Source organism: Eschrichtius robustus, chromosome 4, assembly GCF_028021215.1.
Source record: "Eschrichtius robustus isolate mEscRob2 chromosome 4, mEscRob2.pri, whole genome shotgun sequence".
NCBI lineage: Eukaryota > Metazoa > Chordata > Mammalia > Artiodactyla > Eschrichtiidae > Eschrichtius > Eschrichtius robustus.
The window spans coordinates 134,073,213-134,101,165 of NC_090827.1; the positions used below are offsets into that span (position 1 = coordinate 134,073,213).

The following is a 27,953-nucleotide window of genomic DNA, read 5'->3' on the forward strand; positions in this document are numbered from 1 at the left end:
TCAAAGTACAAGATGTTCTGCCCCAGAGGTTACCAAGGTTCCACTCATACCCTTCTGAGCCTCTATTATGCACTGTCAGTCCTGACCTCTGCCTGCCAACACTGTGGATCTTTTCCTTCGTCCCTCCCTCCCTCCCTCCCTTCCTTCCTTCCTTCCTTCCTTCCTTCCTCTCTCCCTCCCTCCTTCTCTCCCTCTCTCTCTCTCTTTCTCTTTCTTTCTCCCTTTCTTTTCCTGTTCTCTCCGTGAGAAAAGAAACTCACAACGGCCGGGTAGCACACTCAGCTCCTGCTTCAGTTGAGTCTTATGTTTGCAAGTGGAAGCATTCCTCCTTTGGAAACAAACTTTTAAGACCTTTTGTTATGAAGGGGAAGCAAAAATTCTAATCCTGGGTCTTTAGATCTCTTCTACCTCATCCCTTAATTTCTGGACTCTTATATTCTTATATTCTTGTTGTAGAAGTGAATACAGTGAGTATCAGCTCATTACTTTCTTAAGTGACAATTGACTTTATTGAACGTAGGCGTTACCCTTGGGATATGTCAGCAGTGCATTATGTCGCTGTATAGTGGCTCTGGGAGAGCTATGACAGGTAATCCAAATTCAAATCCAGAAGAATTGTTTTTCTAGTGATTAGAAGATCACTGTGCCCTTCATAATGGAAGGGGCTCAGTATAGATGACTTAACTTCTGTCATTGGTTGATTCTCTGAAGAACTACCTTTGGGTCAATTTTTATTAATTAACATTGTCCAGAAATAATGCCTTTGTAATACAGTGTTAAAGCTTCAGAATCTTAGAATGAATTGATTGATTGAAGAAGACTATGAGTGCCTGGGCCACAGTTTGTGTTAATACTTAATAAATGTTTGATGAGTGAAAGACTGAATGCATGCAATGTTATTTTTGTGAAATTTTACCTCACTGAACGCTCTCCCATCTTCTCTGGAAAGAAGTAGTATATGTTCTTTTTGGAATATCTGAAACTGTTTTATCTTACCTATAGTAACAATCATTTCTGTGAGTCCCAGGCATTCACCGAGGCAGTCACGGGAGATAAAGAGACTTCACTTACTTCCTTTTCCCTTGGGTATGAGGTTTGATAGTTGCTGATAACAAGTTGGGATCAGTGCTGGGTTGGGCAAGGTTCAGATTAATTATTTAAAAGAGTACATAATTTTTTAAACCCTATCATATCCTGTTACCCAATTCTCTAGTTCAAGTGCTTTAGGCACTGATTTAATCTGGAAATGATAATTGGACTGTCCACTAGAACAGGCCATGTGTTTTGAGAGGCTATCTGGTAATGAGAGGATGTCATTCTTATATGGAAGAACTTGAGGCAAGAATCTAGGATGAAGGACTCTAGTTGATCTCACGAGAGTACTGGCAGCACTGTGATCTGAAACATTTTGGTCAAAGTCAAGTTTACTGAGGGTCATAATTTTCAGTAAGAAGAAGAACCCCAGAGTAATTTGCTGGATGGGTCGGAATAAAAACACAACTCATAGGTTTCATGACTGAACACATTTGCTTGTACTTCTTGAGTTGTGCAGATGTATTTGCTTTCATATCCAAGTGTGCTGGAAGCACTTTGTATTTTAATTGAATTACGTTTATCTTAATTTTCTCTGCAGTACTTTTTCCTCAGACAGACCCTTGGATGGTTGTCTTTTTTTTTTTTTTACCCCCTTCAGTTTCCACCATGTCACCTCATGTGTGTTCCAGTTAAATGTAAACAGCCACACTCTGTTAATTATCCCATTTCTACCCTTGAGTCTATGCATTCACTTCTCTCTTAAGTGACTTTGGGGTCCTGCAGAAACCAGGTGGTGAAACCGGAGGTAGTGCAGATGTATTTGCAAGCAGTGTTTGCATAAAGTTCTGGTAGCCTCTTCTGTCCTTGTTTGGTTTGATCTTTTAAACTCCCGTACCTACTGCTGTGTTTTTGTTTTGTTTTTTCATTATTTTAGTCTCTTTAGGGCCAGGGAAATGACTTGGAGGGATAGGAAAGTCCTGTGGCAGTCCAGCTTATATGCTTAGCTAACTGATTTAATTGGCTTATTTAAATTTTGTTTATGAAACTATAAAAACATAAAGCAGGTGATAAATGCATAGTTACAGTACTGATGCTTTTCCTTGATTATATACATTCCATAAATTAGTTATGTTTCCACATTAGGGTGAGTTGTATGCTAAAGTTTTAAGGGGAAATTTTATGTCTTAATCTGTGTGTTTCTTATATAAATGGCACCTTGCATTTTGTGGACATTGAAATAAACCCCAGGATTTAGGACCATGGTAAAGAAACCTGAAGTTACTAATTTTTCCCTTACTGTGAGTTTAATTATCTCTGGTTAAAAAGGCAGTTTTTTTTAAGCTTCAACAAGAAGAAATGTATATAAAAATACATACAATTGGAAGTATAGCAGAGAGATGAAGGTCTCAGTGTCTGAAATTAGGCAGTCCTGGATTTGAATCCCATCTCTGCTATTTACTAGCTCGGTGACCCTGGGTAGTTTTCTCGTATGTGTAGTAGTTGTAGTAATAGTAGTTACTTCGTAGAGTCACTGTGAAGATTAAATTATTATCTGAATATTTTGTCTCTCATATTAGCAAGCAAATAGCTGGCAAAATTTTTAAAAGATATATGAGTCATATTTTTTTATAATACTGGATGCACCAAAAAACAAACAAACAAATGTGACTTTTGGGGTGTTAAACCTGGATTAAGCATTTGAATCCAAAGACTAACAGATCTTCAGACCTGCAGGCTGCCAGTGAGGAGAGCAGTACCTTTAGGTGGTAGTTGTTGGATGCTGGGCTCAGACAAATGCACAAGGAAGTGAAAAATGCTGTGGGCCTTCACTTAACCTCTGGGCCTCTGTTTTTTTCATAGCTGTCTTGAGGAGTGTATGGGTTGCTATTTAAGACCCTGTCTGTTTTTGACATATTTTGACTTTAAAGCAGAAGAAAGAAATTAAAATAAAAGAAGAATCACTATAAAAATTGTGGAAGCAACCAAGATGTCCTGCAGTAAGCGAGTGGATAAATAAACTGGTACATCCAGACAATGAAATATTATTCAGCACTAAAAAGAAATAAACTATCAAGCCAGGAGGGGAAGGGGAGGGTGGGATGAACTGGGAGATTAGGTTTGACATAAATACACTACCATGTGTAAAACAGAGAGCTAGTGGGAACCTGTGGTATAGCACAGGGAGCTCAGCTCGGTGCTCTGTGATGACCTAGATAGGCAGGATGGGGGAGGGCAGGAGGTCCAGGAGGGAGGGGATATATGTATCCATATAGCTGATTCACTCCATTGTACAGCAGAAACTAACGCAACATTGTAAAGTAACTATACCCCAGTAAAAAAAAAGAAATGAACTATCAAGCCATAGAAAGACATGGAGGAACCTTAAATGCATATCACTAAGAAGCCAATCTGAAAAGGCTATATACTACATAATTCCAACTGTATGACATTCTGGAAAAGGCAAAACTATGTGGAGACAGTAAAAAGATCAGTGGTTGCCAAGGGTTAGGAGGGAAGGAGGGATGAAGAGACAGAGCACAGAGGATTTTTAGGGTAGTGAAACTACTCTGTATGATACTGTAATGGTAGATACATGTCATTATACATTTGTCCAAACCCATGGAATATACAATGCCAAGAGTGAACCCTAGTGTAAACTCTGGACTTCGGGTGATAATGATGTGTTGCTGCAGGTTCATCACTTGTAACAACTATACCACTTGCTGGGGGATGTGGATGGTGGGGAGGCTGTGTGTATGCAGGGGCGGGGGTGTCTGTATTTCCCACTCAGTTTTACCGTGAACCTAAAACTGCTCTAAATAATGAAGCGAAGTGTACTAAAAATAATAATAACAGTGCAGATGGGAGGAAATGAAGAAGGAGAGAAGAAATAAAAAGGCTACTCACTGAGCCTGCCCTCAGCGCCACTGCCTGTTTCACACACTAGGCCTTTCCACTCTCTGCGGCTCTCCCTCTCCTCCAGCCTCAGTCGTTTCCATGTGGATGGTTGAGGCAGCATACCTCCCCACAATGAATTCCTAGAAGCAGTGCCATAAAGCAGACCACCGCAAAACAGATCGTTGTTGGAAGAATTATATTTCCTTATACAAACAATAATATAATAGAGGATTGCTATCCTGCGCAGAACTTGCCATCAAATAAAAAAATATGTTCCAAATTCTCTAAAACGAACGTGAGTATACACTACACATCGATCGGGATCCTGTGTCCCTTGAGCGATTGGTTGATAAAAATAGAACTCTGGAAATAATCATGTTTTACAACCATTTTGGGGTAGTATATTCCTTTCTAAACCTTCCTTGGATCATTGTTACCCTTAGGATACAACCTGTCTCAACCAGCTGGGTCATGCAGCTACCCCTGTGGCCCGAGGTACGGGGCACTGTGACCAGCTTGTAAAGGGTTGGCGTGGCTGAGGAGCAGTTCCCTAAAACAGAAGTCCTCATTTGTTCCCATTACTAAGGAGAAGTACCGGAAATAAACACACACACACACACGCACACACGCACAAAGGAGGAAGGAGAGGAAGAAGAATGCTGTTTTCTGTATCAGGGTAGTGAGGCACCTACCACGATGTTTTATAAGATTTTCCCTTTTAATGCAGAAAGAGAAAGTCAGTGTTTGTTCTATAACAGAATATTTAATGTATAAAAATTATTTTGCTTCACAAAAACTATGAATCGAGATGCCTTGCACTTTTATATTTCCTTTGTTTCTGGAAGTCTAGGTCAGATGCTCCACAAAGTTTTTATCACCATGTGATCTGTAAAGCATATGTTCCACCAGAAAACGCTTCTAGTCACCAGCTCTCTGGTCTCCATAGAGGGGATGATGGAAATTTATGTGTAGTGCCAGACTAGCCTTATGCTGCAAAGGATGTTTATAAAATATTAACTTCTGATAAAGGCGATACTATTTTAAAACATTCTTGATCCCCAAATAATGTTGCATATTAATGGTTATGTAGCATTTGGCTTCAAAATTTCATACTGCATAAACTTTGATTTCATACTTGTATAAGTATCCTGCTAGAGACAAATAGAGATGCTTGTCTTTTTCACAGGGTTAGAGGGAGTCTGCTTCATCTTCCAAATAAATGCTTTTGACCATTACTACCATTTTTTTGTTCAGTTACTGACAAAAAAAAAAAAAACAGCAGTTTTTATCACCCAGAATCCCAAATTTGAGTCAAGCCCAGTTTCATAGGAATATTCTATCTAAACCAGGGGGGTCAGCAAACTACAGTCTGCAGGTCAGATATGTCCCACAATCTGTTTTTGTAAGGCCCATAAGCTAAGAACAGTTTTACGTTTTTAAGTGACTGAAGAAAAATCAAAAGCAGAGGAAAAAACATGAAGTTCTAATTTCAATGTCCATAAAACTGTATTGGCACACAGCCACAACTCATTCATTTACATACTGCCTATGGTTGCTTGCACACGACAAGAGCGATTTGAATAGTTACAGGAGGGCCCGTGTTCTCCACAACGCCTAAAATATTTGCTCTCTGGCCCTTTGCAGAATAAATTTGGTGGTCCCTGATCTAAAGATTTTTCACCATCTGCCACTCTACCCACACACTCATGTTCATAGTCATTCCTCCCTCTCTCCCGCCCTCCTTTCCTCCCTTCCTCCCCCTCTTTTCCTTCCTCTTCACATGCATATATCATTTTGAATCTGGCAATTGCAGTTACAAAGAAATCAAATTGTGAGCCTACAGTAAATGCTAAGCGGAAACAAGTTTTAATTTCCCTTTGACTTGTCAACTGTCTGCTCCCTGTGTACTTTCCCTTTCCTCTACTGCCTTTATATAGAATTTCTAAGGCCATGCCATTTCCCAAACGTAGTTTGTTTTTAAGGTGGGGGTTGGAGCTTGATACATTTTTTAACTTCCGTGGAAAGTTCCCTGTTAGTATGTGGTCCCATTTTTAACCTATTTGTAGACACCCCCGATTATCTAAAATCACTTTCACATGGGGCTGAGGTTAAGCTTTATTTCTCTTGGCATGTCCCTGCCATAGCAGACACTTCCTCTTTGCCTTGAAAGGACAAAACGATGTTCAGCTGTCTGGGCTTAGGCCCAGTATTTGATTTATACATTATTTAATTTCCTCCTGAAAATTGGAAGCAGGGCTTTCAGGAATGGAAGTCAGTATTTTTCATTTGTTTAAGAACACTTTTAGGTCTAATATAATCATCAGTAGTAGATGTCAGCCTGATTAGGGGGTGACTTAAGGTAAAGCAAATAAAACATGAACACAAAGGAAAATTATTTGACAGTGGAAAAGATCTGAAGTTTTTGAATAACCACGTTGTATGTGTTAGTAGGTTTTTTGTGTGCTAGTGTTCATCTAACAAACTTTTCTGTGCTACATTTTGGGGCACCTGTCTTTACCCACTGGCGGAAAGACCTCTAACCATTATGTTATAGTTGAAATTGGGGGATTAGAAGTTTGAGGAGAACTTAATGTAACCATTCCAGTAATTTTACAGAGGATTTTTGGTTTCTGTCTGAGCTGCTACTGCAGTTTATCTCCACAATTAAGTTCATACGCATGCCAGGATATGAATGCCAAAATGGTTTGAAATTCTTAACGGCAGTGGACTCAGGAAATTAAAAATTAACTCTGGAAATACCATTTCTTGTTTTACATCCACTTTTGGATAGTGTATTCCTTTTTAAACCTTCCTTAGATCATCGTTACTCTTAGGTTACAGCCTGTCTCCTTTTTGCACCAAAGTCCTTAGAAGTCTGGCACACCTCTTCCCTCCACTTCCTCACTCCTAACTCACTCTTCAAACCCTGGCAGCCTGGCCCCTCCCTCCCTCCACACTGCTGAGCTGATCTCACCCAGGATTTCCTCATCTCCAGCCCAGTAACCAGCTCGGAAGTGCTCGGCTTGCCTGGCCTTTCTGCTCCGTCTGCCAGAATTCACACCCCGTTCCTGAACTGCTCTTCTGGTTTTCCTGTGAACGCTCTTAGATTCCTGTAGTTCTTCCTGTCTTTACAGACTCTCTCCTTGTATCACACTAAGCCGGAGTGTTCCCCAGGTTCTGTTCCCTGGATCACTTCTTCCCCTACACTCTTAGCCTTTCCCTTCTCATCCTTCCTCAGTACCTCAGACATTTGAGGAGAACCTGGAGGCAGCAAGGAGCATACTTTGAAAACCACCCCAGTCCTGTGAAACTACTTTTGAGTCTCTGAATACAGCCCACACTGTGCCACCTCTGTGCCTTGCTCAGGAGTGTGCCTTCCCGTGGAGTGCCTCGCTGCCAACACCAGCGTTTTCACGTTCTCACATTCGTTTAAAGCTCATTACCAAGGGATCTCCTCTTTGATGTAGATATTTTCTCTTCCTCGTCCGAGCTGCGGTGGGGGGCAGCCTGATATACTTAGAGCAAAGGTACTGGGGTCACCACTTACCTGATTGTGTGATATTGGGCAAACTTACCTAAATGCTTTAAATGTCAGTGTCTGCATGTATAAATTGTGGGGGAGCGGGAATGCTGCCTACCTCACTGGACTGTTGGATGGATTAGACATGTGAAGATCTAGAACATTTGGGAGTCCATCAGTAGTGGTACTGGTGGTGGTGCTGACGGTAGTAGTGGTAACTGTTATCAGCAGCATCAATATTATTCTCCCGCGCCTGCATCTTAGGTTTCTCATATGTCAGTTATTTCACTTTCTGAAAAGCATTTACTCAATTGTCTTATTTTCCCTTCTGAATTCTAGGCTCCTACAGGTTGTCTTTATATTCCCTTCCCAAGAGCATTGAACAATGACTTGTGCATAGGTTTTCCTAAATGAATTGAGTTGAATAGACTAGCCCTTCTGCTCCCCTAAAGAAATACTGGCTTCACAGTGTGCTTGGGATTCAGAGCTGGTATGTTTGTAGCTATATCTTCATATTTCCATCAAATATTAGCATACTGAAAAGTCTCTGCCTGTTGTTATATTTTGTCACACTGAATCTTGAAACTAGCCTCTAAAATTATTGCATTTTAATTTCTCAGAGACTTAAGGACCTATATATTTAGAGCTAGTCTGAAATAATTCTTATTTTTGAAAAAAAACTACTAAACTACTTTGTATTTGATACACAAATGCTATCAGTAGTAAAATATTTAAAATAAGGTAAATTAATATATATTTAATGTTTCTTACATTAAAGTATTTCTGTCTTTTGATTTTATACTTTCTGACATAAAATCAAAGCCAACTGCAGTTTTTTTGGCTTATATAACTAGCAGTTTTTCTTCTTCTGTTATGTTTTTCCTTACAAAACCCTTACTTTCTGTCTCTAAACGTATTTCTGGAAAGCAGACTTTCTGCTTCTCAGAAGCATCACTTCTTCACAGATCACACATTATCCTGGTTACAATAACCTCTAACTGCTTTGTTGTTCAGAGGACCAGGAATGTAGAACAGGTTCTGCTGATGATTTTTAAAGGAGAAAGTAGAAGAAGAGTTGTTGTACTGTTGCTGAACTGAACTTCTATAACGGGGGAGTCTGAAGCTAGTGGATTTGACTGACAGATCAGGCAGGCATTGAGGCCTTGGGAAAACAGCATAAGTTCACGTGGAGTACTTTTTAAAAGTACCAGCAACCGAAAGTCACTAAGATCTCCCCTGATCAGGCGTTCATCAGTCAGAAAGCCTTTTTGGAGCTGCAGTTTTGCAGAGCTCAGTATTGGGTGGTGTTCTCAGAGCTTTGAACCAGGTGTGCTTCACCTGAGTTAAGCCTACCTCTCCAGCGAACCCTGGGTTAGGGTAGTGATGGGGTCAGGGAAGGGAGGGGGTGGCCAATGGACAGACTGAATTTACACTTCGAATACTTTCAGGAATTATTTGCAACCACTCGGGAATATAAAGTAGTATCACAACTGAGAGCTTTATTTCACATTCCATTTAGCTCTAATCTCTACTTAATCTCTGTTTTTATTTGGTTACTAGGTATTTAGGGCAGCCCCATTTTGTGGAAGGCTGGCCAAAAGCACACTTGAAATCAATAGTAGTCAAAGCTAGCTCTACTGAATCTAGATTAGAACATGAGCATAAAGGTTCATTGGTTCTGAAGTTTGTGGGATAAGTTGTTTTGTATTTTTGTTTTTTAAGTCTTAACAATCTGCCTAAGCAGTATAAACAATGTAAAGTGATAAATACAGCACCTGATCTAAGGCATAAATTCCACATTTGGTAAAAAACCAAACTGTTAGGACTAAAGTCCTAACTTTAGTTAACATTAAGTCAAATATCAGACTTGTCCTCATTCATTCATTCAACATATATTTACTGAGCAACTACTATTTGCCAGGTAAGTTTCCAGGCACAAACAAAATAAACAAAAGGCTGTACTATTTGTGGTCTTCATTTTTGTGAGGAGAAAGAAGACATCAACAAAATAAGTTAAAATGTAATATATTAGATGACAGTAACAGAGGAGGAGCAAAATAAAGCAGGAAAGGAAAAAAGGATTATAGGGAGGAGGCCACAGGTTTAAATGAAGGTGGCCAGGGAAAATCTCACTAAAAAAGGTGACAACTGAGTAAAGACCTGAGGTAAGTGAACTGTGCAGTTAGTTATCCAAGAGAAGAGCATTCCAGAAGGGGACCAACAAGAGCAAGCGATCTGAGCAAGACTGAGCTTTCTCCATGTTTAAGAATAGTCAGGAAACCAGGGTAGCTGGAGTGAAGAGAGTGAGGTGTTCCAGTGTCCAGCTGAAGAAAGTGGAGGGGGTGATTGATATCAAATGATAGATCAAGTAAGTTGAGAACCGAGGATTTACCATTGGATTATGATCTTGACAGAGAAATCCAGGTAACAGGTGAATGAGAGTTCGCTGTACATTATTCTCTCTACTATTGTATATGTTTGAGTTTTTCCTAGTTAAAAAAAATGTTTAAGTGAGAGGGGGAAAAAATATAATATGATTCTCTCCTTAAATGTTCACTGAGGACTCAATCTCATCTATCTCCCCTTTCACCTCTATTCTCAAGAGAAAGAGTTGGTCAAGTTTACAAAGTGGGGTGGAGCTGGTGTGAAAGACACTTAAAATCATTTTTCAGACACTTAGAATGGCAGAATTAAGGCAAAGTTTTCCAAACTTGGAATACTGTCCATTTCATTCTTCCCCTCCTTAAGTCTTGTCAACACGCGGTTCTAGTTACATGCACAATTTTAAGTGAATTTAGGGACTAGTCTCCAAATAAAATTTCCATTAACTTCCAAACTGAACAGCCCCAGACTCGAGCTTTGTAATCTATTAGCTTATATCACCCCTCCCCCCACAAAGGAAGTTGAGTTTTTGTTTGCTTTCTTTTCTGATTTTCATTGAGACTTCTCTAGTTGCTAAGAAAGAGAATGGATTTAACACAAAGATAACATCTGTCTTTGACCATGACCTGTGTTAGAATCATCATTCAAAAAACTAGCTTTAAAAAAAAAAAAAAAAAAACTAGCTTTAAGTTTTCCTGTGGATTCCATAATCATTACCAAAGAAGTTGGACCTTGAGGTTTTTCAACTTTATCATATTTTGTATAAGTACCGCGTGCTAACTGATGGTGCCACTGGAGCTCCATCTTTATCATATTTTGGATGATAACCTGTGATCCGAAAATCAGTTGTACAGCCCAGAAGGTTATCTGGACCCCTAATGAGCAGCATGATCTCAGAAAACGGCAGCTAGAAGCAACTGGCCCCACTGAGGTATGCTGAGCACCGTTGTTTTGGAAGTATGGTTGGCAGGGAGGCAGTTGCACTCTGGGCACGAGGTCCATCTGGCACCTTTTCAGCAGAACGTTTTGATAATGTGTTGCCAAGACAGCATTCGAAGCAATGCATAAGTAACGCAAGGTTACATATACATAGAGAAGAATAGAGGACACTTTTTAACATTCTCTCTCTCGTTCCTTCAACCAGCCAACATAGGCCTGCTCCAGTCGCCTATACTTCCAGGGTCCCAAGGATCTTCACCTTCGCCCCCCAAAAAACTACAGAGTTGTCATCACAACGTGACAACACACACATGGTTGATATGGTGCAAAGGAAATGACCTACCTGAATTTGGCTCTATCATAATGCCCTTTCCCCAGCCACAGTGATTGGGCCAAGCCACTCGGAGACATGCCACAGGAGTTTTGGTTACTAAAATGAGAATATGAGGACTCTCTGGTGGCTAAAGCTGTAAGATATAAAACATAGAAACTGTGCATTGTCGTGTTTTCTACCACGTGGAGAAAACCACTCTGTAGTGAGAGAGAAATAAAGGCGAAGTACACAGAGAAGCATAGATCAAAATCGTGGACAGAGAACCAGTCCAGGTGGTCTGTTGAGGCCCAGCCACACTACTGTCCTCAGGTTCTGTTAGATCCAATAATATCCTTATAATGAATTTCCCCTTTTGGTTCAAATTGAGTTTCTGTCCCTAGCAGTCAAGAACTAATATACAGCAGATGTCACAAATGATTGCAAATATTTGGAGACATAAGAGAAGCTGAGGCAGAATTTAATCCACCTTGCTAAGAGGCGTTCACATATGTAGTGTGAAAACTACTCATTAGTCCCTGTTGATTAAAGTTAGCCTGGTCGTGTTTGTTACGGCAATTAAAGAATACGTGCCTTAAAGTCTTTTCAAGACTTGGGTTTCTTCTTAAAGAAAATAAAAGTGTTCATTAAAAGATTGATATAAAAAGTTAGCAATTCTGAGGTTAACCCAAAATTTAGCATAATCTTCCTTGGGAACATTTGTATATGTGTTGGGGGGGGTGGTTTAAATTCCACAAATATTACTAAAATGAGCAATTGGCAGAAAGATGGTTTAAAATATTTTGTTTCAGCATGTAAAATCTCGTTTTATTACAGAATTCTTTTGTTAAAGGCACAGCTATGCTGGGTTGCTGCCAGAGTGATGGGATCTTAACAGCCTAGTTAATTTTAAAAGATTTACAAATGCTGGGCTTCGAACTAATGATAGTAAAATATACTTCACACTTTAATATAGTGCTTAAACTCATGCTACATCTTGTGGACTTAATATTGCATCTGCAGATGAGGGGGGTTGTGGGTGTTTGAATGTAGATATTTTATTTCAAAGAGAACAGAGTTGGTGGGGGAGAGCAGGACAGACCTGTAAAATAACTCAGAATTTCTCCTGACTCTCACATTCTTCAGTGTAATTATAAAATATGTACAGAAGATATTTGAACACACTGTATCAAAGATGGTATGGGTTTATTTCCAGTTAGATGCCAGCACAATAAAACGGAGGTGCTTGTTACCAAGGTGTAGCCTATCTTAAGTTTCGTGATTAGATCTCCAAGTGAAAAAGTACAGCCCTTAAGAGGAAATTCTTGGCACTTGCTCCTCTTTACAACATTATAGGGTGCTTTTATGTGTATATTTTATCATTCATAATAGAGAATACATTGACTAAGATTGCAAAATAGTTTCCATTGTATCGTAATCCCCTTGTGTCCAGTTGACTCACCTCCATGAAAAAAAATTCTGTTCAGTTAGAAATATCTACTGGTCTCTTTCCAATGATACGTTTTTTGATGGTTAGAAATTTGATGGTTAGTTTAAAATGATGAGGTAAAATGTATGGGTACAGTCATGAGATTTACTAAATAGACATACTCAAATTCACTAAATTTTACATTTTAGATTTTAAAAACTATAGATGAATAATCTATGCTTTAAAAATTCACCATTAGCTCCTTAAATATACCAACTGTTGCATTTCTGATAACAAACCAATCCCACCAAGTGACAATTTAATACATCTTTTAAATTAAAAAAATGTTGAATGTGATTTCTTCATTATCAACAAGTAGTTTCATCTGTTCTCCTTTTTCCACAACCCTTTCCATATCTGTGGATTGCTTTTATGGCCTTTCTCACAGTTTTTAGTTTATTCTTTACAAATGGAGACTTTCTGGCTCTTTTCATTGCTGAACTTGTCACAAATCTTGTTCTCTCATTAGAATTCTTATAAAGGAGTTTAGGTAACAGTAGTTAAGAAAGAATGTTTAAGTTTCATAGGCCGTTAAGTAATGGACTTAATGATCAGAAGAAAAAAACGTGAATGTTTTGGTTAAAGCCTTCATAAACTGAATCATCTTTATTCTTCCTCTGCATCTGGATTAAGAGTAACGGTAATGAAAATGATTAGCCAATGTGGCTTTTTACAAGTATTTGTAATTTCTTTTTAAGTTATATTACATGTATAATTTTTTAATTGTTAAAAGGCAAGCACTGTATCTTACTACTGGCTTTTAAATCAATAAAATCAGAGATCTTTTTTTTTTTTCCTTTTTAATGGACATTCAAGAAATAGTTCAAAGTGCATCTCGCTCCTTATAAGACAACAGGCCAGATAGTTTTTCAGATAAGGAAACAACTTCCTCAGTTTATAAATACCCCAGTGTGTAATGTTATTACCAAACATCAAAAGCTACATATATTTAAATTTAAAAATTCACTTAATGGGTAATCTAAAATTACACATAGTTAATACGTGCTACTTGTAAATGCTAATCTTAACTTGGGAACTTGGGTTTTGTATTCCTTAACTAATACGCTTAAATTTGCGGTCTTAGTGTCTTCTTATCCTACCTTTTTTTTTTTTTCAATAAATGAAATAGGATATAGATCTTTAGTTCCTCTTCATGTCAATAAAGACCTAAATAAGCACTTAGTTATACCTAGAGGCAGTTGTTGAATTGTTCTAGGGTACAAGAGGAAGGTCTAAGAAAGTAAAAACTACTTGTCTTTACTATGATCAACTCTGCTTTGTAACTTCTGTACTCCCCAGCTGTGGTAGTTCTAGCCCAGTTGCATTCTGGCCTAAGTCATCTGGAAAGGGGAAGATAGATATTACAATGAAGGAGTCATAGGATTTAAGAGGATTTGAAGGGACTTCCCTGGTGGCACAGTGGTTAAGAATCTGCCTGCCTGGCTTCCCTGGTGGCGCAATGGTTGAGAATCTGCCTGCCAATGCAGGGGACACGGGTTCGAGCCCTGGTCTGGGAAGATCCCACATGCCGCGGAGCAGCTGGGCCCATGAGCCACAATTACTGAGCTTGCGCATCTGGAGCCCGTGCTCGGCAACAAGAGAGGCCGCGGTAGTGAGAGGCCCGCACACCGCGATGGAGAGTGGCCCCCGCTCGCCACAACTAGAGAAAGCCCTCGCACAGAAACGAAGACCCAACACAGCCATAGATAGATAGATAGACAGATAGATAGATAGATAGATAGATGATAGAAATGACAAAATTTAATTTAAAAAAAAAAAAATAAAGAATCTGCCTGCCAATGCAGGGGACACAGGTTCGATCCCTGGTCCGGGAAGATCCCACATGCCGTGGAGCAACTGAGCCCGTGCGCCACAACTACTGAGCCTGCGCTCTAGAGCCCACGAGCCACAACTACTGAAGCCCACGCCTAGAGCCCATGCTCGGCAACAAGAGAAGCCAGTGCAGTGAAGCCCGCGCACCACGACAAAGAGTAGCCCCCGCTCGCCGCAACTAGAGAAAGCCTGCGCGCGGCAGCGAGGACCCAACGCAGCCAAAAAAAAAAAAAAAAAAAAAAAAAGGATTTTAAGGGTAGTTACTATAGAGCAGTAGTTCTTAACCCTTTTGGGGTTATGGTTCCTTCTTAGAATATGATGAAAGCTTTGAACCGTCTCTCTACATATAAAAGTGTTCATAGGTTTCAGAATATTCATAGACCCATCTAGCTATCCAAGGACCCTAGGTTAAAAATCTTTCTTATAGGGGGCTTCCCTGGTGGCGCAGTGGTTAAGAATCTGCCTGCCAGTGCAGGGGACACGGGTTCAAGCCCTGGTCTGGGAAGATCCCACACGCCGGGGAGCAACTAAGCCCGTGATCCACAACTACTGAGCCTGCGCGTCTGGAGCCTGTGCTCCGCAACAAAAGAGGCCGCGATAGTGAGAGGCCCGCACACCGCAATGAAGAGTGGCCCCCGCTCACCACAACTAGAGAAAGCCCTCGCACAGAAACGAAGACCCAACACAGCCAAAAAATAAATAAATAAATAAATAAATCTTTCTTATATAGCCAATAAACACACAAAACTGGTGAAGTAATACTTGAAATAGCATCCAGTTCATGTAACAAGTAAGACAGTGTTGCTTTATTATTATTTGAGTTTAAAACAAAATAATATAATGTGAGCTTCTAAACAAATGGCTAATAAGCAACATAAGGATTATCTGTCAGAGGAAACAGAGACCACCTTAAAAATGTAAAAGTACAGAAGATATGTGAATATATACTGTTAGGTGTTTTAGAGTATCCTATTTGCTGGTGATATCACTTAATATAAATCCATTTTTATTTATTTATATGCTATTGGGAAAGAAGAGCTTTCCTTTCTTTCAGGACAATACTACTGTCAATGAGAATGACATCTGTAAAATAAGTGTAAGATAAATAATCATGTTGTCTTCTCACTCCCTGTCATGAGCTAACGGTATACTTAGCGTTTGCTCACTGGGACCTGTCTTCAGATGCCCCTTAGCTAGCTAAGTATTGTCAAGTCATTTTTTTCTATTTAACACAGATAGCCATTAACACCATACCATACTCTTTAAAATGACTTTAAGGATGCCAAGCAAGGCTGCTGATTGAGCAGGACCAGCCTGCAGCTGCTCGGAGGATGGGAAAGGAGAAACAAGTTCATTATATATATTATATGGGTGTGGGGGGTGAAGGCAATCAAAAGGTAAAACTTCCACTTATAAAATAAGTAAGTCCTGAGGATGCGTAGCGCACAGCATGGTAACTATAGTTAATAACACTGTATCGTGAATTTGAAAGTTGCAGGGAGAGTAGATCTTAAAAGTTCTTATCACAGGAAAAAGAAATAACTGATTGTGGTGATCATTTCACATCATATACATATAGTGAACCATTATGTTGTACTCCTGAAACTAATGTAATGTTCTATGTCAATTATATCTCAAAAAAAGAAAAAAGAAGGCGTAAAAGGTACTAACTCCCGAATCCTCCATTCTGTGGTCAGACTCCAGAATCCCAAGCTAGACAAGATCCAGGGAAGGCTGCCCAGAGCATCCCCAAAGCTCTAGAGTTTCAAAGGAGGCATTTTTCTGTGTGTGTTGGTGGGGCATGATGTGGGAGTTTGCAGTGAAGACGGTTGACAGATGATGAAACACGGGGTATATTAAAAGTGGCTTAACACCCCTGCTTACACCCTCCCCCAGCCACTGCTTCCCAATCTCCCACAACACTGGCAGGGAGGATCCAACCCTCCAGACTTCGAGAGGAGTCCTGGAGCTAGCTGAACTTTGCTTGGTCTCCTCTCCCTAGAATATCCCCTGTTGTGCTCTTCTCTCCTCTTTGCGGGGGGCCTAGCTCTCCCATTCCTAAGTGCTTTTTACCCAAAGTTTGGTGCCTCTTGCAGGGCTTCAGTAGCCTTCTGAGCGTAACTTGGTCATCAGCACGCCCCGCACGGGCTCACAAATACACACCTAGGATGACCCATTGTGCCCCAGACACTATTGCTTTTTTAGTCTACGGTAGGCAGTTATCTTGGCTGCAGTTGTCACAGCAAGAGCTGCATGTGTATGTGTGTTTGTGTGTATTTAAAACAAAAAAAATGTAAAAACCACTTTATATCTCTGTTCAGAGATGAGCTCAGCAGTAGACCTTTTTGTAGACTCCCGAAGGTCAAGGGGCTTGGTACGTTTTGGGAGTACAGCAGGGCCAAGGCTGGCGAGCCTACATGGAACTTGTAATCTAGTGAGGAGGCAGACATTTACCACTAATAACTCTCTACCTGACAATTGTGATATGACAGAACCGTAGTACAGGCTGCTACCAGACCATAAGCCAAGGGGTCCTAAAGCAGCCAGGCGTGGGGAGGTAGTGAAGTTGCCGCTGGGAGCGCCTCTCAGTGGAAACAGTCACACTGAACCTTGAAGGGTGAGCACGTTAAACCAGTACTTTGCACAATCTTGTCGCATGAAGGTGGGACTTCGTTTTCTTCACTGCTCTGTTCCCCAGGGCCTGGAACCTTGTAGGTGGTCAGTAAAGATATGTTGAATAAATGAATGAATGGAGGCCTCCCAACATCTGTTTGCCTTCTCACCCCTCTCCTTCCCTACCACGAGGTTCTTGTTCTCTCTATGCCCATACCAGTTGGCGTGTTCTTTTTCCAAACTAACAATACTCCTTTCTTTCTTGTTATGGGTTCAATTAATGTTAGAAACTTTTAAAGTTCCCACAGCTGCAGATGGTTGTAGAAACAATAAGAATAAAAACCCCAGCTCTTTCCCTCTGTGGGATGACCAATTCATTTGTAAATTTTTAAAAAACAAAAACTATTATGGGTTTCTCCATGCAAGTAATAATGACTGGATGTACATATACTTCAGCTATATATTTTAGAGACCTCATAATAACTTACATCAGCAAAATTAAGCAACCCAGGGGTTTTTCCCCCTTCTCTAACATCACTAGGCTTCTAGAAATTCTTTTCTTTTGACTCTGTACTCTGTATGGCACTCTAGATTGTATGATCTTAACATAAACCCAGATGGATTCGTATCATAAAGCTTATTTTGCAGACAATCCAAGGGCAGTAGTTAGGCGATTCCTTAAATCTGAAACTTGCCCTCCAGAATCCTCACGTCTAGCCTCCCACGCTCGGTGAGGTGGTATTTTAAAGAACTTGAAATAAACGCCGCTTGCTTCCCTCCAGTTCCCTTCCCCGGCTGGCGCTGTTCTGCGCTCTGATCTGCGTTCTTGGCAGTTCGGGGCACCCCTGGCCGTGTCTGTGCCTGTGACAGTCTGACTCCATCTGCGGCTCTGTGGCCAGGAGCCTGCTGCGCTCCCTTCAGTCACATCTGTGAGGCTCGGCCATTCAGCCACCTTTCACCGCGTCTCAATGGGGCTGGGGAGAATGGGCCCTCGGCGTCCGCGTGAGCACATAATCTCCCAGGTAGCCTCCTCCTTGAAGCACCTCCAGTGCAGGCTGTTCGCAAACAGCAGGACTCCACTCTCTACTGGGCTCCTAATCCCTCAGACACGTAGGGGAAGGAGGTCGCGGGGCTGTGAAAGTGAAAAGAAAAGCGAGGGGGCGGGGAGCTGAGCACGCACCGTGTCCCCCGCCCCTCGCCGCAGTCAGCGCCAGCTGCAGCCCAGTTAAGCGCAACAGGGCACAGGTGTTCCAGACAGAAGATGCTTTTAACAAAACCACTTTCTTGAAAATACCTAAGACCTTTAAAAGCACTGCAGAGCATTTCTTTCGGTGAATTCTTTAAAGCTGTTTAGTACACTTGAAATACAAAGAAGCTGAAAAGCACATTTAGGCCTCACTGGAAGGCGAGCTTTCTTGGCGCCAAACATCAGGAGCGGCGCAGAGAGGGGAGCTCTGCCTCTGCGTGGATCCAGCGTGTAGTTGCCCAAGGAAGGGCTTGGGGGCGTCTCTCTTCTCCAGCTCCATCTCCCCATGTAGTCTACTCTGTACTGTGCAGTTCACCTACTCATGCATGGCCATGTCCTTGTACCCATAAATGACTGTCCCTAGGATGCAGTTGTAGTTTTCCTATGAATTCTTTAAAAAGCAGCCCTGACATGTGCTGATTAAACTAGGTAAATGAACTCAGCTCTCCGGAGCCACTTTTTTATCATCTAAGGTCTCCCTATAAATAAGCGTCCTCTTCTGGCACATTTAAAATCACTGACTTCTTTTTCTCCACAGATCTGAGTACACTCTGTGCCTGCAGAATGGGGTGATGGGAACCAAACGGAACTTCAGTTGGTTGTTTAAGCCACCTTCAGAAGCCTGTTACCCTTCCGTTTTTTTGGAGGATCCGGATAAGCTCTGAGAGGTAGTTAGGAGCTTAGTGGTGGCGGTTACGTTAGAATTTCAGCGCCCCTGTTGGAAGTGAGCAGCTCCTAGGCCTACTTGGAGCGGCAGCCCTTCTTCCCAAGCTTACATGCCCTCAAGGGTACGTGTTCCTGTTGTCGTTGTCGTAATCTGTTTACAGTCAATAGAAGAGAAGGGCAGATTACTACCCAGGCCTTATCTGGAATGGAAATGACTGTGCTTGAAGTTTTATTGGGTTCCTCATCTCAGTGCACCGGGAAAACAGGTAGTGCTGCTGTGAAGCTGAAAAGAACAAGGGAAGGGTCACCGCACAGGAGGAATGAATACCCAAAATAGTGCCCGACATCTTCAGGTTTTCCTTCCTGTTGATTAGTTTTTGGTAAACAGTTTTTGCCTTGACTGTCATTCTTAATCACGTCGTTTTAAAAAATTGCCGCTGCCTGTTTAGAAACCATGTTGGTTTTAATTTTCGCAATAAGGCCTGTTTCTGTTTCACAAAGCTGAGCCACCTGTTTAAACTCTTCTTGTTTCGTGGATTGAGGGAAAGAACCCTAGGCTGTGTATAAGAGGTTTCGGGTTTTTTTCCACAGTGAAGTAAGACATTGTTCTTACTCTTCGTGGCATTCAGAATTCTGCACAATTGCCTCTTTTGCCCTTTTGCATTTAAAAGTGAGGTAATTAGATTTCCCAAGGTTCAATGGTCAAGAGCCTTCTCGTCCTGGGAAGTTGCCTCCCCACACCCCTCACAGGGGGAGTTGTCTCACGTAATCCAGTTATTGCTGTATTGTTGTTCTAAAGGCACTGCTTTTTCAGAGGACAAGCATAGCATGAAAATTCATACTCATATGTCCCTTTGCTTATACTGCCGACTTAACGTTTTTTCCAGCAATTGAAAACAATTACTGTTTTCCTCAGTGACTTTGTTTTGAGGATTTCAAAACATTTTCATGAAAATCTTTTCCTTTCTTACCTTTTAGGAGCTCATCTCAAATATGCCTAAATCTTTCATATAGAGATTTCCTGCTTATTTTGTTATTTTCCAGATATCTGATAGATCTATTATTACTGCTGAACGAATGGAAAGAGGATTTGTGACGTTGGCACCAAAAAATGGGTGTCACGGCCACTGAAACACAGCCTGTCTTAGTCGCTCTGACAGTGAGACCTTAGGCCCACTCTGCTAGTCTTTTGTCTTGTTTACTCATTTCCCCAAACAGATAACATTTTCACCTTTCAGCAAAGCACATATATATTTTTTAAAACAACACAGAATACACGCTCTGTGTATTCTGTAAACGCACACTGGCTTTACAGAGCCAGCCAAGACATTTTGCTTTTACAGCCTAATGGCAAAAGCAACCTAACTGGTAATTGGCTAAAAATTCATTTAAATGATCTAGTCTGCAGCCTTTGGGGGAAGAGGACAGACAAGATGGTGAAGGGATTAGGGGAAAGCCTCCAAAATCCTTTTTGCCAAAGATGTTAAGGCGCCTAAGTGCCAAGAGTTTTCTTTCTAAACGGGTTAAACATTCCAGACAGTCTGTGACTCAAATTTGTATGTTCGTCTACACCCCTCAGTGAGGTTCTTCTGGGGCCTCATGGGGAAAATTCATCTGAATTCCCCCACCACTGAAACAGTCCCAGACTCCGTGTGATCTCAGAAGTGATGCCAGCAGAAGGATGAGCTGTGTGGCCCCTGTATGTACTGTAGAGGCAGATACACATATACATACCCTCGTTCAGCTTTCTTACAGACTTCAGAGGGAGTAATGAGAAAGGTCGTAGTTTAAACTGAAGGGCCTTCTTCTCAGCTTCCATAGTATTCATTCCCAAATAGAGAGGTGTATTAGCACATTTATCTGAAAAGACCTCACCTTTCCAAGCTTAATACAGAAAAGTCTTCAGTAATTAGCTGATGCCAGATTACTTTCATCAAGTGAGACAATAGATAACGATTTGCACAGTTTTTTAAACAAATCTTCCATTTCAGTTCTCTAAACCAATACATATTACTGCATTGTTGGTAAATTTGGGGGAATCTTTCTCAATTAAAGTGCGGTTTTCTCCCCCATGACAACACGGGAAAAAATTTCCTGTCCCTGTATAACAAATTTTGATACCTAAGGAAGCATCCCTCAAACCAACAGGCATACTTGTATTCTTGCTAAAATTTCTGTTGCTCCTAAGGAAAGAACTAGATTCAAAGTAGTGCCCCAGACCGAAACATTTGCTTAAAATGAACATATATCACAGTGTTAAATAATTTTTCTTACTGAGTTTATCATTCCAAAAACTTAAATGTAACTGACAAAGTCTAGGTCATATGAAACTTAAGTAAAAATATTACAGGATATTGGCCAAATGTTAGAAATATGTATATAACATGCACTTTGGGAAAATCTGTGGATAGTTAAGGAACTGTTCAATTCAATTCAACAAATGTGCATGGACTACGTGCAGGTCCAGGGCACAAGTATGTGCTGTGGCTGCTGCCTTTTGACTCCGTTAAACAGACTGGTCCTCCTCCAGTCTCTCTTGCTCAGCCCTTTCCCTTTTCTCTCGATTCTGGAATAGGTGAGAGCAAAAGAAAAAAGGATATAAGCTAGGCAAGAGCCATATTGTGCCTAGATTGAGCTGCTTGGTGTGGGTGAGCACCTCCCAGAGGGCGTGCTGAAGGTCAGCAGTGGCCCTAAAGGTAACCATTTATAGGTGTTCTGCCAAAAACAGAGGACAGTTAGAAGTTCTGTGGGAAAAACATCAGGTTAAAAGAATTAAGCAGATCATCATTGCTAGGCTTCACAGAAATCTTTAGCATTCTACTGTGCTTTGTGGGAGACAGAGTATATACAGTGTTACCTAAAACCTATTTGATCATGCAGTACTTCTTCCTCTGAAAAGACACTAATATGTCAAGGGGAATGCTGGCATGGGCCATGAAAACAAGCAGGAAAGCTGCACTTTTCTTGGGAAGCATGGTATCTTGGAACTCACGCCAAAATAAATGACCCAGGGTAAATAGAAACCAGCCATCATGAAATGGATCTCCTAAGAATACTTGCATTTCCGGGCCTGTCTTCTTATTGGAGTTAGGAGAGAAGAACCAATAATCTGATTAATGTTTTTCCTTTTGGAATTTCTACTAAAAAGCCCTTTTATGGGGAAAAACATAAAAACAAAGGATCTTCTAGGAGTTATGCTCTGTCAGCTGCTAGCACATCATCTGCTTGTGACTTGGGTTTAGAGCATTAGAGATGACTGTCATTGGCTAGCCTTTACTGTCATTATGGCCCACGTGACTTCTGAAAACGATCATTGTTATTTTTAGTGACATTTTCATGATAGAATTACTCTTTTCTTTTTTTTCCCCCTCCATTTTGGATACTGAGGCTAGATCCTTGTTAATTCCTGGTCTCTTTCTCCCCACCTTGCTCACTTTATTTCTTCTGCTCAGAATGCCCCTTCCTTTCCTGTGTGCATATCTAAATTCTGTCTTTCCCACTCCAGTTTATGAACCAGTAATTTCTTCCTTCTTTCCCTACCAAAGCACTTTCCTTTTGCCTTGCTAGTGGTACTTCTTAATACTATGTCTTGGACATCTCTGGACCCTCCAGCTGGCCTCACCTAGTTGTTGCGCAGAGTAGCCATTCAGTGGATGTTGATTGATGAGTGACGGGTTAATTATGAGTAGAGTTCTATTTCCTCTCAATTACTTGTTGTATATTGCTAAGCAAATATGATAGGAAAATAAAAGTGGCAGAAAGGATTGCCTAATTGACTGGTTCTTCAGGGCATCCCTTGTAAATAAAAAGAAACAGGATAAGGTTTATTGAAGCAAGTGTTGAATTCAGGCCGCCCTCAGCCACCCTAGAACAGCAAACAGCTGGGCTCCTTCTACACAAGGGAAGACAACTTCATATGAGGTGCTTGAGTACCAGTATTCAGCTGCTCCGTTTCCCTTGTCATTGTCTCCCAGAGATTCTAAAGGTCATCTCTGTGTAATCCAAACATTTCTTAGTGCTTTAGTCAAAACTCTGTCCAAGTTTTCTATACCTCACAATTCTGTAGAAATTGTTAATTAAGGGTCAGGCCAGTATTAAATATAGTTGGCAAATTATTGTGAAATGTTAACATATACTGAAGGCCCCAAGTTACTAACGTCCAGCTTTCAAATGGCAGTTACTGCTCTGACCACCACCAGTGCCCCCCTCTGCCACTGCCGTAGAAGCTAAGGGCAAAGAGCAGTTTATAGCTTAGAGAAAAATCTATAGATGCAGATATGAAGGAAGGAAGGTTGATCTGCAAAGAGGAATTGCTCAGGGGAGCCGACCCCAAGGACAGCCTTCGAGGCCTCAGGGACCTCTCTTCCCACTACCTACATTTCCCTACCTTGACATGTTAGGCTACCTGAGATTCCAGTTATTAGAGGAGTATAATCATTTCTTCTTCTCCCAGTTTGATGACTGTGTACTGAGAGAGGAAGCCTTACTAGACTGTTGGTTCACTTTCTCAAATGTGCCAGCAATATTAGCCACCCGGCCACATGAACCAAATTCCAGGAATTTTGAGAGGTTCCAAGCAGCCTTGCGCCTCCCCTCCTTTCCTCAACCCAACCCAACCTCCCTCCCCCGCCGCTCACCACCACTCCATTTGCCGTGCTTCCATCAGGCTCCACATACACCTCTGCGATGGGGCCACTGCGTGTACAAAACCTGGGGGCACAAGTCCCACAGCAGTTAATTAGTGAAGTCATTAGTAATTGTCTAGCACACATGGTAGGTGTTCAGTAAATGTTTGTAGCCATTATGTGCTGGGTCCGGTATTCTCTGAGGGAAGTGTCAGGTATGAAGTGTGTAAGACATGGCATTGGCCCAGTGGTGGTAACCTCTACTCGGCTTAGCCTGAGGGGGGAGCCACACAGTGGCAACCTTTCCTGTACTGTCTCAGAGAAGCAGCTAGAACTGCACCAGCGAGCAGGAAATTCAGTCCTCTGTGCCTCTTGCAGTGACTCTTCTTCCTGCTTTTCAGCCTTGCAACCATCGCTTCAGATTCTTGCACAGATGAAAGAAGTGCTGCTCAGATGGAGGGGAGGAGGGGATTGAGCTCTCCGTACTTGGTCCCTTCACCTCCTTCTGGAGGTCCCCAAGGTTCCTTTGGAACAGAATAGAGCCAGTTTACCATGGGGGCGTTTTATGTGCTTTTATTGTGCTTATTAAATATCACATCTGATTTTCAAGTAGCCCTTTTTGCACCAGAATATGTGATGAAGTTGTTTCACTGATCCCTAGAAGTTTTGTTTTTTCCTTCAACAAGTTGGTAGCCATTCTTTTTGGAAAAGCATTAACATGCATAACCACTATAGTCGACTTCGGTGCTCATTAATGAAGCCCAGAACTAACAGTTACATTGTCGTAATTTGACAAAGCCATCTAAATCTATGCATGTTTTTTTGAAAGCTCCCTAAACATGCTGCTAAATCCCCTAAAGAGCTACTAAACTGCTTTGGCAGCCATTAGCCCAGCATAAGCAGAGGAACTCTTTTCAGTAAGTGAACAAACAGAGAAAATATGCTGAATGGCTGGACAAATGTGTTTCAGCTGGCCCTTTCATTTACCGATATAAGGGTGCAGTCAATATCAATCACTGTTTTCCCTGTTGCCCTGAAAATCACAATATCTCTTTTCATCCCACAAGCTCTTTTCACCACAGTAATGTGTCTTTAGAATGACACTGGCATCAGCCCGCTTCCGCTGTCTGAAGTCCGGAGAGCTTAAAGCACATTTCAGGATTCAAGACTTGAACCTTCCTCCCTTCCGTTTTCCTACCGCCCACTCTCTCCTCCCTCCCTCTGCATCCACTCCATCCCCTCCCCAGATTCTTTTCAATTCTCCCAGCTTTCCTCGCTGAGTAAACAGAATTCACTTCTCTGTTCTAATGCAGCTCTCCAAAGTAAACGGAGACAACTCTATCTGATATTCCTAAGATTTAAGAACTCATTAAGGAGATGCACATAAAGAAATGCTTTTACATGTTGGTAATAGATCACAGGTTGAAAGGAATGTGGAAATTCTGTGCTATGACAAGGTGTGCTGCTGTGCAGGCCCTCACTCTCCATCAGTGCCTCCTTCCGCGGCCCTCCCCTTATCGCTGGGCTTCTCCCCCGTCCACCCCCACCCCACCCCACCCCCGACATCCTTTGTCGTCCCGTGTTAGAGGGCTGCGCCGTGCACGTCCGCTCCACCTTGACAATTGTAAGCTCCTTAAGAGCAAACGCCATAACATGTATCTTTTTGCCGCTCCTGGATCTCAGTACTTAATATGTTGTTTTGAAATGAAGGTGATTGCTTTTTATCCTTTTGAAGACAAGTGGAATGACTCCCAAAGATAAATTTTAGGGATAGGCTTATAGTTGTAGAAGTTACCACGGATGAATATTTCAAATGTTAACATTTCTAAAAAACAGTGTTGATTGTTTTCTCTCTCCTTTTTTTTTTTTTTTTTGTTTTTGTTTTTGTTTGTTTGTATTGTTTCAGATTATAGCCGTATGTAAAGAGGCAGGCCTTCTGGCTCTGGAAGAAGACATTCAAGCCAAAAGCATTACGAAAAAACACTTTACTCGAGCCTTGAGCATCGTGACACCCAGACTTCCTGAATCATTGAGACGTTTCTATGAAGATTATCAAGAGAAGAGTGGGCTGCACGTGCTCTGAGAAAATATACATATTCATTATGCTAAAAATACTTTCTAGGGAAAACTTGTTTCTTTTTTAAAGAGTGTCAGAATAGCCCTTAATAAGCAAAATGTCTGAAATATGTTGACTAGATTGAGGGGCTTCAGTTCTTATAGACATTTTGAATCATATGGCAACAGTGAAAATATCCATGAAAAATCTCTGGACAAGGGTTTAAGTCAGTTTTATCCGGAAATGTGGGCTGAGTTTTAAAAGGCAAACTTTTAGCTTTTTCATTATTTGACCTGGTTCATTCCTCCCATGGAATGCTTTCCTTACTCCAGAATCCATTTCAGTGCATTTCCAAATACCAAAACTGGGGGCATCGGTTTTATACAAGAACATAGAAAATGCGTGTAGGTGAAAGCACGGTGAAAATTATTTACAAACCTCTAATTTTGAAGGCCAGCCCATGAAATGGCTAAAGCACCAGCTAGGCTTATGTGACCTTGTTTCCAAATACGTATTTGTTCTCATTATAATTCAGACTTAACATTTTCGCTTTAGCCTTCTTAACCTGTACTTATGGCAATTAAAAAAAGAATTGAGAGTTATTTCACATACTATAATGCCCTTTGAAAGTTTAAAAAATTGGAAATATAAGCCCAGTCCAGACCTAGAAGTACTTGTGTTTATTTTTTCTTTTTCTTGTTTTCATAAACATGCTATAAATTAGCCATATGAGGTATTCATGTTTTAACTTGTATGCATTTCCAGGTTACCAATAAACTTCTTCAGTTCAAAGAAAAACCAACTTGTACTCTTGATCATATTGTCTTACGTTGCATTCTAAATATCTGTATTTATGCTCCAAATTATTTATCCTTGAGATTTCTTGACACTTTAATACTCCATAAATATCCTTGAAAAAGCTGTTGGAAATTGATTGGTTGACTTCCAGTTCAGAAGCTGGCAATGAAAAGAATGTGTACTTAAACCCAGTCACTGTAGATCTTTGAAAAATCCCAGAAAGACAAGTCAGGCGAGAAATACCTGATTATCAAAATAACAGGGCTGTACAGTTTTGTGGTGGTAGATATTCTGAAATCACATCTCAGCTATTTCATCCTTTGACTATCAGAAATAGATTTGCGGGCTTCCCTGGTGGCACGGTGGTTAAGAATCCGCCTGCCAATACAGGGGACATGGGTTCGAGCCCTGGTCCGGGAAGATCCCACATGCCATGGAGCAACTAAGCCCGTGCGCCACAACCACTGAAGCCTGCGCCCTAGAGCTTGCGAGCCACAACTACTGAGCCCATGCACCGCGTCTCCTGAAGCCCGTGCGCTCTAGAGCCCGTGCTCCACAACAAGAGGAGCCACCGCAGTGAGAAACCCGCGCACCACAACAAAGAGTAGCCCCCGCTCGCCACAACTAGAGAAAGCCCGCGTGCAGCAACGAAGACCCAACACAGGCAAAAACCATAAACAAAAATAAATAATTTTTTTTAAAAAGTAGATTTGCAAGGTGGTTTTACCCAGACTACATTGGTTTATTAGTACATAAAACCACCCAAGGGACGAAGAATATTACTACTATTTAGGAATGTGCTGGGAATTCCCTGGCCGTCCAGTGGTTAGGACTCCACGCTTTCACTTCCAAGGGCCTGGGTTCAATCCCTGGTCTGGGAACTAAGATCCCACAAGCCGTGTGGTGCAGCCAAAAACATATATATATAAATGTGCTGTCAAATAAAATAGTCACTAGTCACATGGCTATTTGAGATTTTAACTAAAATTAAATAACATTAAAAATATAGTTCATCAGACATGTTAGCCACATTTCAAATGTTCAAAGGCCACATGTGACAAGTGTCTGCCATATTGGACAGAATAGATTGTAGAACATTTCCATCACTCAGAAAGTTCTGTTGGACTCTCTTGATTTAGAAAATAAGGCTTACACATTGAAATAAATAGAACCTCAAAGTTACTTTTGTGCTTCCCATTATCCCTTTAGTTATTAGGAGATCGTAACTTCCCTCTAAGTGCTGGGGCACAAGAAAATAAGAGAAAAACTTATCCCTAAAGGCCTAAACAGGAAAATTAAATACCATTGCCAATAAACGAAAAACCAGAACAATAAGCTTGAACCAACACTGAGGCTCTCGGGCTGGGGCTGGGCACTGGGGAGGAGGATGGCCACCTCATCAGCAAGGAGTTTAGGTGTTAACGGCCACTCAGACCCTTCAGCCCATACAATGTTGGAAGTTGTGACTGAGCCTCGTACATAATGTTCAGATCTTTAAAGACCAACACCTTCAGTGTAAGGGCAGACGAGACATCCTCCCACA

At 41.2% G+C, this 27,953-nt stretch overlaps 1 protein-coding gene across 1 annotated transcript in view; it reads left to right on the forward strand.

Annotated features, from left to right (window-relative positions):
* The window catches only part of AFG2A (AFG2 AAA ATPase homolog A), a 328,145-nt gene extending 301,780 nt beyond the window's left edge, over positions 1–26,365 (forward strand). The window contains exon 16 of the mRNA XM_068543404.1: positions 25,463–26,365. Coding sequence (XP_068399505.1) covers positions 25,463–25,639 — 177 coding nt within the window. The 3' untranslated portion in view covers positions 25,640–26,365. The remainder of the gene's footprint in view (positions 1–25,462) is intronic.
* The last annotated feature ends 1,588 nt before the right edge of the window (positions 26,366–27,953 follow it).